This window comes from Mus musculus, chromosome 5, assembly GCF_000001635.26.
Source record: "Mus musculus strain C57BL/6J chromosome 5, GRCm38.p6 C57BL/6J".
Taxonomy (NCBI): Eukaryota; Metazoa; Chordata; class Mammalia; order Rodentia; family Muridae; genus Mus; species Mus musculus.
Window position 1 is genome coordinate 108,079,906 of NC_000071.6, and position 18,025 is coordinate 108,097,930.

At 37.4% G+C, this 18,025-nt stretch overlaps 1 protein-coding gene across 20 annotated transcripts in view; it reads left to right on the forward strand.

Moving 5' to 3' along the window:
- The window catches only part of Mtf2 (metal response element binding transcription factor 2), a 43,560-nt gene that overhangs the window by 14,246 nt on the left and 11,289 nt on the right, over positions 1-18,025 (forward strand). For 12 of the 20 annotated variants that reach the window (XR_389261.4, NR_152817.1, XM_011249412.3 and 9 more), the window contains 8 exons: positions 920-1,118; positions 1,232-1,313; positions 7,094-7,189; positions 7,391-7,491; positions 8,036-8,184; positions 12,156-12,251; positions 13,433-13,501; positions 14,220-14,343. Coding sequence is in view for 18 of the 20 variants with exons in the window: in XM_011249412.3 (XP_011247714.1) it covers positions 920-1,118; positions 1,232-1,313; positions 7,094-7,189; positions 7,391-7,491; positions 8,036-8,184; positions 12,156-12,251; positions 13,433-13,501; positions 14,220-14,343 (916 nt within the window). In the remaining 2 variants the exon portion in view is untranslated. Of the gene's footprint in view, positions 1-919; positions 1,119-1,231; positions 1,318-7,093; positions 7,190-7,390; positions 7,492-8,035; positions 8,185-12,155; positions 12,252-13,432; positions 13,502-14,219; positions 14,344-18,025 lie in introns of all 20 variants that reach the window. The other 8 variants (XM_030254190.1, XM_030254195.1, XM_011249416.3 and 5 more) reach the window with 4 other exon arrangements.

Here is an 18,025-nt window from a genome sequence, read left to right on the forward strand (position 1 = left end):
TCTTGATCTCTTGTAACACCAGCCACACACATGCATTCAGACATGCATTCAGGCAAAATACCCATATACATAAACTTTTTAAAAAATTAATTGAAGGTATGCTATATTGTTCACAGTTTTTAATATGTAAGTTATAATGATTTTATAGTTTATTGTTTGGAATCATTTGCTTAAGAAGTAAAATCTTCCAGTTTTCACTTGATTGTAATTTTGTGGAATCTGAAGTTTTAATTTTAATTACATTCATTTTGTGTACTCATGTGTAGGTAGGGGACAACTTACAGGAGTCTATTCTGTTTTTTTGTGAGTACTGGGAATCAAATTCAGGTTGTCAGGCTCGTTGGCCTATACCTTTATCTGCTGAGCTTGTCACCTGATCAATTATCAACTTTAAAAAAAAAATTAAGTCTGTATATTTTGGTTGATTTATTCTCCCCTTTTTGCTTAGTGGTTCTCAGTGGAGGCTTTGTTACTTCCCTCCAGCGAATGTGAACAGTCATATCACCCAGAAGTCATGTGTCTTAATTACCTGTGGTCTAAGCTAAGAAGTTTAAATCTGTTTAAAGGCCAGGGTCCCAGATATAAAGCTTAAGTTGGTCTGGTACTTCTGAGTGGCCTCTGCTGGCCTGGAACTTCCCCTTGGGCTACCCTGCTTAGTGGTTCTTAGCTGTTATTTAGGAGGCAGTTACCCCGATACAGAAATGACTTCTTGAGTCCTGGCTTAGGGTATGCAGTGAGCAAGTATCATGAATTATTGTTCTTTTGTTTTAGTTACATCTACTTAGAAAGTACTTGTCATTTGAGTTATTTGTTGTTTTTTTCACAAATTAAGGATTTTATACCAAAAGTTTGGTTAACATGTGAGATTTATCTGGTATAAAATCTTATACGTCTTCTATTTGGTCTATTTCCTGAACAGAGACTCTACAGGAGCAGGTAATTCACTGGTCCACAAGCGGTCTCCTTTACGTCGAAACCAAAAGACCTCAGCATCCTTGAACAAGCTGTCTTTACAGGATGGACATAAAGCCAAAAAACCAGCATGTAAATTTGAAGAGGGTCAAGATGTCTTAGCTAGATGGTCAGATGGCTTGTTTTATCTTGGAACTATCAAAAAGGCAAGTTACCTTAATAAATTTCTGCTATACTTGCATTACTCATTTTAATAATTTTAAAATTTAACCTCATGCTTAGCAGTTTTAAGGGGTTACTGATTTCTTGTGTATTGCAGATAAACATATTGAAACAGAGCTGCTTCATCATATTTGAGGACAGTTCCAAATCCTGGGTTCTCTGGAAGGACATCCAAACAGGCAGGTGCTATGTTACTCTTGAACATGATTGATATCGAAACTTAGTTTTCTTCAACATGACTTTTTCTGATGCCAGTGATACTGAATATACTGTTCTTCAGTGGCTGGGTAGCATGTATAAGACGTTTAAAAATTTATTTTATAAACAAAACTCTATAGTTTAATTGAATCATTTAATACTATTTTCTGTTATTCTTCTACATGCTGAATCAGTTTTAGCCTTTCTACTTTGGAGATTTTGGTAGGTTTGACATAGGTCTTTATGTCTTTCTGTTTTTTTTCTAAGGCAGTTTTTCTGTGTGGCCCTGGGTGTCCTGGAACTAATTCTGTAGATCAGGCTGGCCTTGAACTCAGATCTGCCTGCTGCCTCCCAAGTGCTGGGATTAAAGGCATGCACCACCACTTACCTACCTCTTTTTGCCTTTTAAATCCCATCTTTTTCCATTTTTCCATTCTCTTTTTTTCCTCTTCATTCATATACATACATATATATATATGTACATATGTATATGAGAATGGTTGAATATATATATATATATATATATATATATATATATATGATTCATGAAATCAGAATCTGGTGATTCTGGAGGTCAGAAGAGATGTCAGATTCCCTGGAATTTGAGTTTCAGATGGTTGTACGTCACCATGTGGGTGCTGGGCACTGAATCTGGATTCTCTGCAAGAATAAGCTGAGCCATTTTTCCAGTCCCCTTAAGTGGTATGCAGAGATAGAAAGGTGTAAAGGCTTGAAGTCCTGTCAAACAAGCACCTAGTTAGTGGGTGAGGTGAGTGGGTGCTCTGTGCTTGAAAGTGCTGTGAGAAACTATTGTCTAATCCCAGCACTTGGGAGGCAGCAGATATATAGTTCTACAGTGCTTGTTCCAGGACAGCCAGGGCTACATAGAAAACCTGTCTTGAAACACAACAAAACACAAAAAAGAAAGAAAAAAAGAAGAGAAAGAGAAACCTGTTTATAATTATGATTTATAATTATGAATTTTAGGTAATAAGCTATGTTCTAAAAGTTTACATAAATCTGGGAAAAAATAGTCATGCTAATTGTTTAAAGTAATGTACATTATGGGTTGGATAGGTAGCTTTGTTGTTAAGAGAGCACTGGCTGCTTTTCCAGAGATACAAGTTCAATTCCCAGCACCCACATGGTAGCTCACAACTGTCAATAACTCCAGTTCCAGGTGATCTGACACCCTTGCAAAGAAGACACTTGCAGGCAAAACACCAGTGCATATAAAATAAAAATAAATTTTATATTAAAAAGAAATGTGGGCTGGTGAGATGGCTCAGCTGTTAAGATGCTTTTCCAGAGGTCATGAGATCAGCCGTGTGGTGACTCACAACCATCTGAAGGGGGATAAGATGCCCTCTTCAGGCAGGCGGATGTATATGCAGCAGAGCACTCATACATTAAATAAGTACAATTAAAAAAAAGAAATGAATATTATAGCAGGGGCATGTTTATTATGTTAAGACAGAACTTTAGTAAAGTTTTAAATACCTAGTATTTATTTGTTTCTATGAAATGATATATTCCTGCATTGCTGTTGACAGTAAGTTTCTGTTTTGGCTATTTCAGTAATTGCATTAAATGAATAAAAATATTCTAATTTATTTAACTTTTCTAGAAACTTATTAATAAAATATAATTGAAAAGAAACCAGGTGAAAATGTTTATTATACCTTTATATTTTTTAATTAAAATTGAATTAAAAAATAAAATTAATTTAAAAATAGAGAAAAAAAGTGTTTGAGTGTAGGTGACTGAAGAGGCCAGATGTGTCAGATAACCTGAAGATGGAGCACAGGCATTTGTGAGCCTCAGCTAGAAGTGCAGGAAACTGCTCTGTGGTCAATTTTTTTTAAAAAAAGATTTATTTATGTATTATATGTAAGTACACTGTAGCTATCTTCAGACACACCAGAAGAGGGCATCAGATCTCATTAAGGGTGGTTGTGAACCACCATGTGGTTTCTGGGATTTGAACTTTGGACCTTCGGAAGAGCAGTCGAAGTCCTTGATAGATACTTTCAAGATTTATTATTTATTCATGTGTGTGGGGTGGGAGTATTTGTGGAGGTCAAAAGAATATGTAGGATTTCATCCTCTATAACTTTCTATTATTCATTTGAGGCAAGGTGCTCTTACCCACTGAACCATCTCACCAGCCCTCTCTGGTCAATTATAAGAGCAGTATCTGCGTCTAGCCACTGAGCTGTATAGTAGTTTTCTTGATTGGTTTTTGGTAGTTGCTTTTTTTTTTACCACATGGTTTCTCTTTAGCCTTGGATCATCTGGGTCAGGCTGGCCTGGATTAAAAGTGTGTGGCACTGCTTCCCAGCTGGAAACTAAGAGATCTGCCTGCTTCTCAAGTGCCCAGCCATTTTATTTTATTTTTTGAGATAGAGTAATGTACCCTTGACTGGCTTGGAACCTGCTATATTGAATAGGTTGATTTTGAACTAAACAGTAAGTAGGGTTGCCTCTGCTTCCCAAGTGCTAGGATTAAAGCTGCTTGCCACTATGCCCACTTTATTTGAAGTAAATCCTTGATAGATACTTTCAAGATTTATTATTTATTCATGTGTGTGGGATGGGAGTATTTGTGGAGGTCAAAAGAACATGTAGGATTTCATCCTCTATAACTTTCTATTATTCATTTGAGGCAAGGTCTCTTCACTGAGGTCTCTTCACCTGAGGCTAGTATGTCATCTGTGCTAGGAGCCAGCAATTCACAGTGATCTTCCTGTCTGTACATTCCACCCCCCACCTGAGCTGGTTTTTTCAATATTTGAGGGAATGCTAATGATTGCTGAGATCTAAGCTCTTGATGTTCGTGGTTGAGGAGTGGAACAAGTTCTTAATCACTAAACCATCTTTCTTTTCTTTGGTATTATTAAAATGAAAAAGCTAAGACTTCATAGATAGCTTAATTTGTAGTAAGGAAGACAGTAGGCAATTAAGTTAGGCTAGTAATCTTGTAATTTGATAGTAAAAAAGACAGACTTGGATTTTACAGATAAAGATGATTTTCGGGTTTCTTAGGCTTGTTTCTTGAGTACGTACAGTTTATTGGATTAATAACTTCCTCTTCTGCAGAATTACCTTCTTCCTTACCAGTCCACATGGAAATGGTGGGAGTTATATTAGGCATCTACTCCTCATGGAGGCTATACAACCCTTTCTTTTGAAGATTTTTAAACTTATTTATTTTATATATGTGAGTACAGTGTAGCTATACAGATGGATGTGAGCCTTCATGTGGTTGCTGGGAATTGAAGTTTAGGATCTCTGCTCAGTCTGGTTGGCCCCGCTTGCTCCCTCAGACCCAAAGATTTATTTATTATTATACATAAGTTCACTGTAGCTGACTTCAGATGCACCAGAAGAGGGGATCAAATCTCATGTGTGGTTGTGAGCCACCATGTGGTTGCTGGGATTTGAACTCAAGACCTTCAGAAGAGCTCTGACCTGCTGAGTCATCTTGACAGCCCAACCCTTTCTTTTGAAACAACACATTTACCATGATAAGGCTCAACTCATATTGACTAATTGTAGCCATAAACCCAGAAGCTATGGAACAAATCACAGTAAACAAAATTTGGAAGAGACAGAGGACCTAAGTAGACAAATAGTCAATAATACAAAAACAGGCAAAGTAATAAAATAATAATTGGTAACTTCTATGTTACCTATATCTTACAGAATAAAGAAGTAATGAAGAAAATTTGTTTTCTTCCACTAGATGGAATATTATGCAGCTGTTAGAGGTTATAATTTGAAAAACTGGCTATGTGAAAATGCTTTGGTAGAAGTATTTCCTTGTATTGGTGAGAAGAATCAGTGTATGGTGGGAAGAACATGGCTTCTGGCACATCAGGGTTTGACATCTAGTGTTGATACTTTCTAACTGAGACTACTTAGGTCAGTTCCTTCATCTGCTTGACTATCACTTCTTTATGAATAGTATATTAACATAGTCTGTTGGTCACTGCTGTGACCCAGATCTGTATCTTAGTAACTCAGAGTCTGAGGGTGAAACATTCCAACAGGAGTTTAAGGGCAACAAAGTGAGTTCCAGGCCAGCTTGGGATACACAGAGAGACTTCCCCCAAAAAACCCATCAAATAAAGTTAGTTCTAAAAGAGTGAAGTGTAACATGATGTTTGATTTATAGCATAAAAATATAAGCATTTATTGTTTATGTATAGATAGTGTATATCATTTTTGCTATATTGAAATGAGAAAGAGGAAGATGCTAGAATTGATAATTATGTTGAGATGGTAATATATCCAAATTTTGAAGTTTAATAGTAACACTTTTGTGTTACTATAAAAAATTACTTATTTTATTTATATGAGTACACTTTAGCTGTCCTCAGATCCACCAGAAGAGGGCATCGGATCCCATTACAGATGGTTGTGAGCCACCATGTGGTTGCAGGGAATTGCACTAAGGACCTCTGGAAGACCAGCCAGTGTTTGCTGCACCATCTCTCTAGCCCGAAGGTTTTTTGTTTTGTTTTGTTCTTCATTTTGAGATGGTCTTACTATGTCAGGGTCTCACTATGTAGTAGGTCTAGGTGTCTTGAACTTACTGTATAGATCAAATTGGCCTTGGACTCACTGAGATCCACCTGCCTCTGCCCCCTGAGTGCTGGGATTACATATTTGTGTTACAACACCCATCCTTGAAGTGTCCTCCTCACGCCCCAAGACATGGTTTCTCTGTGTAGCCCTAGCTGTTCTGGAACTCACTCTGTAGACCCTTCTGACCTCAAACTCAAGAGATTCTCCTGCTTCTGACTCCTGAGTCCTAGGATTAAAGGTGTGTGCAACCACACCTTTTTTTTTTTAAAGAACAAAATGTTCTTAAATGTTAAGGAGACAGTAATTTCTTGCTTAGGTGACACGTATAAATAATTGGTACTCCAACTTTTGTTGCAGTAGAATTCTCTGTGTACAGTATTAGACACTATATTTCTAGATTTAAGCCATGAAATAATTGTTAATCTTTCATAATAAATACAAAGAACTGTTCTTAAGTCCAGAAAGGAAGCACATAACTGCCATGACTAGTAGTCTCTGTAGCCTTGCGTTACTAATATAAAAAAGATGTGAATCTGAACCTGAGTAGAAGTGTTCTGCAGAGAAGTTTTAGTGTTAATAAATCTTTCCCAGTGTGTTAGTTTGAGTTTTATTGCTTCAAAAAGACACCATAACCAGGACAGCTTTTTTTTTAAAAAGCATCCAATTGGGGCTTACTTAATTAATTGTCATGCATAGTGGCACCAGGAAGACATGGTACTGGAGAGGAGCGGAGAGCTCTATATCTGGATCTGCAGGCAGCAGGAAGAGAGAGTGACGCTGGGTCTTGTCTGGCTTGAGCTTCTGAAACTTCAGCCTACCCAGCATTGATAGACTTCTTCCAACAAGGCCACACCTCCAATAATGCTACTCCGTATGAGTGTATGGTGGCCATTTTCATTCAAACCACCACACTCATCCTCCATCACCATTCATACTCTATTTGAAATGAAAGCCATCGTTCCTTATGCCTAAAAGCAGATTAAAGCATGTAGACGGACATGTTAAGTTAGAAAGGGGAGGAACAGAGCTAGTGAACTGAGCAGAGAATATTGTATGTTGTTGCTTGCTTTGTTGAACATTCTAATATAGTTAACACATGCTCATATGACTACTGAGTCATAAAAGTTCTGTGGAGTTCCTCATGACTTTAATACTGCTTTATGTATTTCAGGAGCCACTGGGAGTGGGGAAATGGTCTGTACAATATGTCAAGAAGAGTATTCAGAAGCTCCCAATGAAATGGTTATATGTGATAAGTGTGGTCAAGGTAAACATTCATTTTTCTCAAATTTTATTAAAAAGTTAGCCTATTGAAGACTAGTGACTGTAGATACTTGTTTTGCTAATTTGAAACATTATCATAAGATCTATTCATCATTTATAATATAGGGAACATGCCTTCTTGAAATCCTGTTCTGCAGTACTTGCTAATAAACTAGAATTTGCTTTCTGCTCTTTTGATATGAAGGATATCATCAGCTGTGTCACACACCTCATATTGACTCGAGTGTGATTGATTCAGATGAAAAGTGGCTTTGTCGACAGTGCGTTTTTGCAACAACTACAAAGGTATCTTTTAAAAGTGTTTTGGGGCCCATTGGACTTGCAAACTTTATCTGCCACAGCCAGGGCCAAAAAGTGGGAGTGGGTGGGTAGGGGAGTGGGGGAGAGGGTATGGGGGACTTTTTTTTGGGATAGCATTGGAAATGTAAATGAGGAAAATACCTAATAAAAAATATAAAATAAAAAAAAGTGTTTTGGGCTAAACATTATTAAATAGAATTTGTAAAGCCTTATTGAAATGACCATGTTTGTTCTGAATGAAAGTAGCAGCTAATGTTGGTTAGAATTGTTTTATTAATGATCCTTAAATGGCTCGTAGGGTTTTTTTTTTTGTGCTTTCTGATAATGGTGTGGGGAGTAGGACAATAAATTGAAATAATATAGTAAATGCATTATTAGTAACAGACCAGACAATATGGTATCATAGAAATTCAGAATGGAAATTATTTCAGAAGTGTCAGGAATTTTTAAAATGTAGAATTAAAAATTAGAAAATTTGGTTAAAAAACTTGACCTTCACTTTTTTAAATGTTTTCCTTCTAATATGTAGAGGGGTGGTGCGCTTAAGAAAGGACCAAATGCCAAAGCATTGCAAGTCATGAAGCAGACATTACCCTATAGTGTGGCTGACCTTGAATGGGATGCAGGCCATAAAACCAATGTCCAGCAGTGCTACTGCTATTGTGGAGGCCCTGGAGAGTAAGTAAACACAGTTACTTAATGTTCTTTGATGTGATTTTTATTTACTAAAGTACATTATCTTCTTTTTCTTTTTCTTTTTAAAAAAATTTTTTTTTAAAAAAAGATTATTTATTTCATGTATATGAGTACAACTGTAGCTGTCTTCAGACACACCAGAAGAGGACATCAGATCCCATTACAGATGGTCATGAGCCACCATATGGTTGCTGGAAGAGCAGTCAGTTGCTCTTAACTGCTGAGCCATCTCTCCAGCCCCTTAAAAAAACTTTTTCTGAAGACCTCTTTTTTTTGTTTGAGTCATGGTCTTGCTCTACTGGCCTCAGATTCTCAAAGCCTTTTCAAGAGCACTAGGGTTGCCAGTGCTATCACTGTTTCTGGTGTGGGAATGATAGAGAATTGCAAATGTATGAAAGAATCAGTTAAAAAAAAAGACGTCTACTGTTCTTTCTCTCCCCCATCTTCTTCCTCTTCCTTCCCCTCCCTGGTCTTTCTCCGTTTTTCTCCCTCTGTCATATGCCAGATAGGCCATTATAGTAAGCCAGGGGAAAATGGATGCTATAGAGGCCCCCTTTGCCACTTTGGAGTGTGAAGTTGACTCAGTTCATTGGATATCATATGAACTAGTCTTTCCCAGCTATTAGTTCCTGTGTATGTGTACACATGCACGCATGCACACAACTTTCAGAAGAAACTACAGTGTCATTTTTAAATGTTTCACTGAAGAAATATTAATATCCAGGTACTAATAAGCTGTACTGGGTGTTTTATGTTTATTTTTTTATTTTTATTTATCTTAAAGGATTTTATAATTTTAAATTATGTATATGTGGATATGTCTGTGTGTGAATAATGTGAACATGAGTCCAGTGCCAGCCAGAGAGGACATCAGATATTCTGGACCTGGATTTCAGGCAGTTGTGAGCTGCCTAATGTGGGTGCTGGGAACAGAACTCAGGTCCTCTGCTTGAGCAATGAACTATCTCGCAGCCCCAAGTATCTTATCTTTTAAATTAGACTTAATAACTGCAGTATTGAGAACTAGGATATTTGAACTTTAATAAGTAGGGGTGCATAAAAGAGTTTTATTTACTATTTAAGATTCCGTTGCTATAGCACTCATCAATTATCAGTAATCTTACCATCTTATAAGATTGTAAAAGGAAATCATTTGATGTTGGACATTCTAGTTAACATCACATCTTTAATTAGATCACGAAATTTGAGCCATTTATTTATTCATTTATTTGTTTGTTTGGGTTTGGGTTTTTCAAGACAGGGTTTCTTTCTCTGTGTAGCTTTGGCTGTCCTGTAACTCTTGCTGTAGGCCTGGCTGGCCTCATACTCACAAAGATGTGCCTAGAATATAGCCAGGAATCATGGGCATAGCAGTTGTTTTGATTCTGCTTATACAATTAGTTGCTAGGCAAAAAGACATTTGGAAAGGTCTTACTGTTTTCAAGTAATAACCTAAGATGAAAATTCAGTTTTGGCAGCTTTTAGCTATCTAAATCAGATATTATAGCGTTTATAACAATGCTGAACTTGGTTTTCATTATAATAAACAGAAATATAAATAGATACATTAAAATGTTCATAAACAGAAATCTCTATGGCCATTTGGCATTTGGGCTAAACATTGGTACCTTGGTACCTTTTAATCTATCTTTTGTAAGATACAGATATTTGATGTGAAAAAGCAAAATAAACTATAGCAAAAAAGTTTCAGAGGAAAGATGGCTCTGGGGGTTGAAAGCTCTTCTAGAGGATCTTAGTTGTGTTTTCAGCAACCATATTGGTGACTCACTGTAACTCTTTGTCTAGGGATCCACACCCCTCTGGGCTTTGTGGGTATTTACATTCAACATGCATGTAGCTACATACAGGCACACAAATTTAAAAGGGGGTGGTGCTAAAGAGATGGCTTGGTGATTAAGAACACTTGCTGCTCTTCAGAGGACCTGGATTCATTCCTAGTACCACTGGCATCTCATAACTACCTTTACTCCAGTTCTGAGAGAATCTGCTTTCTTCTTTTGGCCTATGCAAAGCACTGCATGCACATTATGTACATATGGAGAAGCAGGCACCCACACATGCACATGTTAAAAAAATGTTTTTAAATTGCCAGTTTAGAGCCAGGCTAGTGGTACATGTCTGTAGTTATAGTTACTCAGGAGGACAACGAAGAAGGGTGATTGCTTCATCCTAGGGCAGTAGTTCTCTTTCTTTCTTTCTTTCTTTCTTTCTTTCTTTCTTTCTTTCTTTCTTTCTTTCTTCCTTTCTTTCTTTCTTTCTTTCTTTATTTATTTTTATTTATATATTATTCTATGTAAGTACACTGTAAGACACTGTAGCTGTCTTCAGACACACCAGAAGAGGGCATCAGATCTCATTGCAGATGGTTGTGAGCCACCATGTAGTTGCTGGGATTGGAACTCAGGACCTCTGAAAGAGCTGTCAGTGCTCTTAACCACTGAGCCATCTCTCCAGCCCGGCAGTAGTTCTCAATCTTCCTAGTGCAGCAACCCTTTAATACACTTACTTCTTCATGTTGTAGTGACCCCCCCCATAAAATGTTTTTGTTGCCACTTCATTACTAAATTTGCTAATGTTATGAATCATAATACAAATATCTGTGTTTTCTGATGGTGACCTCTGTGAAAGAGTCATTTGATCCTAAATGGGTTATAACTCACAGGTTGAGAGAACTGCTTGGCTGGCCAGGAGTTTAGGGTTCACCTGTGCAGCAGTAAGAACCCAGGTTGAAAAAAAGTCTTCTTTCTTTCTATCTATCTATCTATCTATCTATCTATCTATCTATCTATCTATCTATCTATCTATCTATCGTATATCAGTACACCATTGCTCTCTTCAGAGACACCAGAAGAGGGCATCAGATCCCATTATAGATGGTTGATGAGCCACCATGTGGTTGCTGGGAATTAATTGAACTCAGACCTCTGGAAGAGCAGTCGGTGCTCTTAACCGCTGAGCCATCTCTCCATCTCTCTCTCCAGCCCCGAATTAAAAGTGTTTTTAAGTAGTTGGATGTTGGTTGTTATCAGGAATTCAAAGCCAACCTCAAAATGAGACTCAGAGAAAATGCAAAGACGCCCAAGGATGTAGCTCAGCTGTAAGAAGAGTACCTGTCTAGCAGTCTTGAAGCCATGGATTTGGTCCTCAGCACCTTATGAACTGGGTGAAGTGGTAATTAATCTCAGTACTAGGGAGGTTAAGGCCCCTAGTTTTGAGGTTATTTTCAGTTTGAGGCTGGCCTGTGGTATGTGAGACTCCCATTTCAAAAACAACAACCAGGCTGGTGAGATGGTTCAGTGGGTAAGAGCACCCGACTGCTCTTCCAAAGGTTCAGAGTTCAAATCCCAGCAACCACATGGAGCCGTAACGAGATCTAGCTCCCTCTTCTGGAGTGTCTGAAGACAGCTATAGTGTACTTACATATAATAAATAAATGAATTAGAAAAAAAAAAAAAAAAACAACAACCACCAAAATAAAAAGTGCTATATAGGTGTGGAGCTCATTGTTAATAGTGTATAAAACAACCTGAATTAGACCTCACTACAAAAAGCAAAAACCCCTGAATCTTGTGATTTGAGATCAGAGACATTATTAACTTGAAATAGTAATTAAGCTTAAAGAGCATGTAAATTTCCATAATAGAAGAGGAAGGATGAAATAATTGACATTACAAACCTTTTTGGGAAAAAATTAATACTAATATTAGTATTTATAGCAGGAAGGTAATACTTCCATCAGAACTGTATTTTTTTTTTAAATTCTTGCCTTATCAGTAAATAGTAAATTAGCTTAATTTAATAATGGTGCCATGCACTTGTAATCTCAGTATGGGGAGGCCAGGGGGACTGTGAGTTGGAGACCAGTCTTGAACTGTAGTGAAGTATTGTTTTAAAAAGAATTAACTTCATTTCTTCTTTTTTTTTTGTGGTAGCTGGTATTTAAAGATGCTGCAGTGCTGCAAATGTAAGCAGTGGTTTCATGAAGCTTGTGTCCAATGCCTTCAGAAGCCAATGCTGTTTGGAGATAGGTAAGAAGAAGAGCATTAGAATTTTAATGATTAGTTTGTCATGGCTGCTTTGTAATTGTGGTTATTTTGCAGTTTCAGATTTGTTAAAGGGATCAATTCTGAGTGAAAATACTAAATAGTAAACATGCTCTCTATATTTTCTTTGTTTTTAAATACTATTTCAGAAAGCTTTTAAGTATTGTCTCAGTGATTACATTTGTTTCTATCACGCTACAGTTCTCAAAAATATTGTCATTGATTCCTTCTGTTCATGAAGCTCAAAGTAATACTGTGAGAAAAAAGACCATAGGCTATTATTTTAAAAATTGTATATTAAGTTTGAAAACTTGTGAAGCAGTCATCATGTACTTTCTGTGCCAGGATATTAAGATAGGACAGTGAGCTCTGGGAAGAAAACCTAGAAAGATCGTTAAAGTTGGCTTACTGATCTCTTGGCTTAAATCTTGGTTTAAGTAAGGATAAGTGTCCTTTAGACCTTGGTTTGCTTTTGACTTTATTTTATAGCTCCTTTTGAACATTGAGTGTCGAAAATCAGGTGTCGCTTCTTATTCCGACCTGCAGAAAAGAGAGACAAAACTACATTCTTCTCAAAGCAGTTTATTCAGGAACCTTTCAACATCATGCATGAATCTCTCTCCAGAAATCAATCTCTCTAGTGAAAAACAACAACCACCCGCCCCCAATTACAATCCCTTATGTATCCTCTCAACCACGCCCCATCAGCCCAGTTCATGTAACAGCAGTCCATTGGCCGGAATCATCACTCGTCATATGGTCGGATCTGCATCATGGTGCACCTGCGCAGTTCACCCAGTGCCTTATTTTCAGGTGTATGAGGAAGTCAGGTGCAAGACATAAGACTTGGCTGCAGTCCCAGGCGCCATCTTGGGACTGCTGCCATACCCGCTCCTCACAATCAGGGTTAGGGTTAGAAGTAGCCATCAAAGATTTGGCAGACCTAAGCTATTAGTAAGAATAACTGGAGAATTCTCTAATCGTTAAGGAAATTGTCCCTTACCCCTAGATAGGAATTGTTGGTTATTAGTGTCATAATTGAAAGTGCCTTTTGACTTGTATATCAGTTGTTAAATTATAAAGCCTTATATCACTTGATGAGTATTGGCTGTAATCATTAGCTAGTTTGAATACTCACTGTAAAACTTTTTTTCCCCATTCTTTAGGTTTTATACATTTATTTGCTCTGTCTGCAGTTCTGGACCAGAATACCTCAAACGTCTACCGTTACAGTGGTGAGCATGACCTGTTCTACTTTCTAAAAAGTGCCATAGCACATAAAACCTTCCATATGAAAATAAATAAAATTTTATTCTTTATACCTGGTTTTTAGTTCTTTTAGTAATCCTCAAGGCTTATACTGGCTTCAGGATTATCCATTTAACCATTATGGAAGGTTATAGAAACTACTCTTAGTTGTCTTTTATGCTCTTAAGTTTTTCTCTGTTTTCAGGTTTTTATGCCTTCAGAGTATTACATAAATTGACAGTTTTTGCTTCGATGTAGTAATAATTTATTAGATATTTTGGAGATCTAATAAAATGTGTATACTATGATGTTACAAATTTTTATTTGCCTTACATATTTAAGAACAGGAGATGCCTTAAATTGTGCTGATGGCACAGGCCCAGTAATATATGGTCTGCTTTGTGATTTCCTTACAGTGAAACACAAAGGTCTTGATTATAAATCACTTTCTCCTATAGCCAGGTTTTTAAAAAATGCATTTAGGAAGTAATTTAGGTATGTTTTAGTTTATAATTATTCCTGATAAGTTAAGCTAGTGGTTTCCAGTTTCTTCATATGTATCAGTTTATTGTTTTATGACTATGATTTAAATTACTGACCACCTATCCACCTAAGAATGTCATTTTGGTTGTATTATACTACAATAATAATCAAACAATAATCAAAAAACAGTTTTCATCTATTTTGATTATTTTTGGATTTCAGGGTAGATATAGCACACCTATGCCTTTACAACCTAAGTGTTATTCACAAGAAGAAATACTTTGATTCTGAACTTGAGCTTATGACATACATTAATGAAAACTGGGATAGATTGCACCCTGGAGAGGTAGGTGGCTCAGAGCTCCTTGATTTGTTTTTGTGAAAAACTGAGAAGACACATGAATAAGTCAGACAACTAAGGTTTAATTTTTTATTTTATTTTATTTTATTTTATTTTATTTTATTTTATTTTATTTTATTTTATTTTATTTGTGTGTGTGTGTGAGAGAGAGAGAGAGAGAGAGAGAGAGAGAGAAACACTTTGGTAAGGATATCAGAGCTACTGTTTTATTTTCCTGTTTTGGGAAACTTGGTGGAAATAAATTACTTGATTCTTACTATTTTTCATTTTTCTTTTTTTTCTTTTTAAAGATTTATTTATTTATTATATGTAAGTACACTGTAGCTGTCTTCAGACACTCCAGAAGAGGGAGTCAGATCTCGTTACGAATGGTTGTGAGCCACCATGTGGTTGCTGGGATTTGAACTCCAGACCTTTGGAAGAGCAGTCGGGTGCTCTTACCCACTGAGCCATCTCACCAGCCCTTTTTTGATTTTTCAAGACAGCATTTCTCTGTATAGCCCTGGCTGTCCTGGAACTCACTTTGTATGCCAGGCTGGCCTCGAATTCAGAAGTCTGCCTGCCTCTGCCTCCCAAGTGCTGGGATTAAAGGCGTGTGCCACCACGCCTGCCCCCTCTCCCCCCAAACCCTTTTAAAGATAAGGGTTTCTTTGTGCAGTTCTGGCTGTCCTAGAACTTACTCCGTGGACCAGGCTGTCTTTGAACTCATTGACCTTCCTGCCTCTGCTTCCTGAGTGCTGGGATCAAAGTAATATGCCACCTTGCCCAGATACTGTAATTTTCAAAAAGTAAAGAAAAATAGATTTCAGAAATAGATCAGTTTTGTTGTTGATTTTCAGCAAAGTAGGAAGTCGATATTTCAGATAAGTTAATTTTGAAGTTTTATAAAGCAATTTTAAAAACCTTATAAGAATAAATATTCTGAATATTCTTTCAGATACGTAACACTTTTATTGAATGCTGTGGACATGGTATACACATTATAAGCTGACTTCAAATAAGATATTGAAATGCAAAGTAATTAAGTAAAAGTTAAGTGGATTTGTAGCTGACTTGAAATACAGTAAGAAAACTAGTTTGGGAAATATTGATGGAGTTTGTAGAAGAGGCCAAAGTTCTGTTTTGTCTTTGGAAAGGATGTTGGGATCAAGGGAAAATACCTGAAAATTTGAGCTGAAAACAAGAGAATTGGCACACACCTTTGATGACAGCATTTGGAAGGCAGAGGCGGGGAGAATACCATGAGTTTTATTCCAGACTAGTCTATGTAGAGGGTTCTAGGCCACCCAGGGCTACATAGTGAATATTTGTCTCAAAGAATATAAAATAAAAATAAAGCCAGTTACTCAGAAGGCAATTGTGTAGGATCACAGGTTCAAAGCCAGCCTAAAATTGAGTGAGACACTCAGAGGTAAGCTGAATATGGTTGCAGACATCTATTGTCACAAGTTTGGGACTAACCAGGCTATAAAGCAAAACTTTTTCTTTCCCCACATTTAAAATAAATTATAGGGTCCTGCAGATGTGGCTTAGATGGTTCTTGCCGAGCATAATGAAGCGCTGGGTTAGTCCCTGACAGCAGCTAAGACCAGGCACATGCCTGTAATCTAGTACTTAGGAGATGGGTACAGAAAGATGAGAAGTTGAAGGTCAGCCTGGAATAAACAGTAAAAGGAGGACCTAGGATGTAGTTCAGTGCTAAAACACTTGTGTAGTGTATATGAGGCTCTTAGTTTAATCTTTAGTACTACAAAGCAGGGGTCGAGGGGGTGGAATATTTATAAAGTCTTGTTTCAGTTGCTGTTTTTCCCCAGACAGGGTCTCACTGTCTTATCTCTGGCTATCCCAGAACTCACTGTGTAGATCAGGCTGTGAGTTTTAACTCAGAGAGATCTACTTGTTTCTTCTGCCTGTCTCCCAAGTTCTGGGATTAAAAGTGTGTACCACTAAGCCCTGTTTTTCTCTTTTAAATTTAAGCATAATAATACAGATAGGGATTTTTGATTTGATTATTTATAACTCCTGATAAGACTTCAGATTTTGATGATAAGAGGGGAAGATCAGTCAGACAGTTTAAATGAAGTAATCACATGATGTGACATATTAGAAACTTGACCTTGGTTTCAAACTTCAGTTATTTCAGAATTGTCTTATAAAATGGAAGAGAAGAGTTTGAGAGCTTTCCCTCAAGTATAATGCTCATGAAGTGGGGTTCAGTAAATGATTTAGCTTTTACTACTAGTATTAAGCAGTGATGATAACTGGATCTCTTCTGAAAAGATTGTAGTCTTTTTTTTTTTTAAATATAAACACTTCATGAACTTGAGTGTCATGCTAATTTTATCTTTATTGGTCCAATTTTAGTGTATGTGCTGTTGAAGTGAGCACAAGATTGTAGTCTTGATAAAAGATTAAGTCAGATCTAGGGCTTCCTTATTTTCTTGCAAACTTCAAAATCTGCTTATTCTTCCTTAAATAGAAATTCTTCCATTCTTATTCTTTTTTAAAAAGGAGTTCTGTGTCTGAGCGTGTACTTTTGAGGGTTGAATGTGTGCTGCTTTTTGTTATTTTTAAAAGATTTATTTATTTTATGTATTTGAGTACACTGCTGTTGTCTTCAGACACACTGGAAGAGGGCCTTAGATCCCATTACAGAGGTTGTGAGCCACCATGTGGTTCCTAGGAATTGAACTCAGGACCTCCAAAAGCAGCCAGTGCTTTTAACTGCTGAGCCATCTCTCCAGCCCCTTTGTTATTTCTCTCTATGTATCTCTGGCATCTTGAAACTTACTGTGTAGACCCGACAAGCCTCCCAAGTGCTGGAATTAAACGCAAGTGCCACCAAGCCCTGCAAGCATGTGCTTTTGATGTGTGAGGCCCTCAAAACTCCTTCTAAAACTCTGTTATGGGTATCTAAGATTAGGAGGACAATCTGATAGTGACAAGCATAATTGGCCTAGTACAGTTAGTACTAGCACCAAAGTGCTGATAGAATATCCACCTGAGTTTAGGTTCTGGTGTTCTTTCTAATCAGGAGAATTTGAGCAGTCCATTTTACCTTTGTATGGCCTGTGTGCTATGAGGTGTTTGGCACTTAGGATGTCCACACAAGATTTGTCTTTTGAACCCTGAATTATACTTGGTTTATTCACACAAACATTCCATATAATATGCTAATATAAAAGTCTTCGACCAAGTAGCCAACAGCCAAGCAGGCTGTGCAGGCTTCCACTGGGTGTCCAGTAAGGAAGCTTTGCAGGCTTGAACCATGTCCACTGCATGTCTTCCTCTGAGGCAGGCTGGGAGAATGGCACTGGTAGAGGTCTTTGAGAACATTACCTAGCGTCTTGCACTGAGCGGTGGGCATGCGTGAGCTCAGCAATAGTGCCAGAAGTTCAGTGGTCACTTAACTTAGGCCCCACACAGGCCAGTCATAACGTCCTCTTGCTAAGGCAGAGGCTTGAGAAGCAACATCTCAGGAGCTTTGTAGTGCAGTTCTAGGGGCTGCTTTTAAAGTTCCAATTTTTTATTGTTCATTAGACTTTAGTTTTGTGCTTTCAGGGTTTACAGCGTGGGGTTGGTTCACTAGCATATCAATGCTACCTTAAGGTTAACTTGTTAGCATATCAAGGCTTGTCTTGGGCTTGACTTACTTACCTCTGAGTTG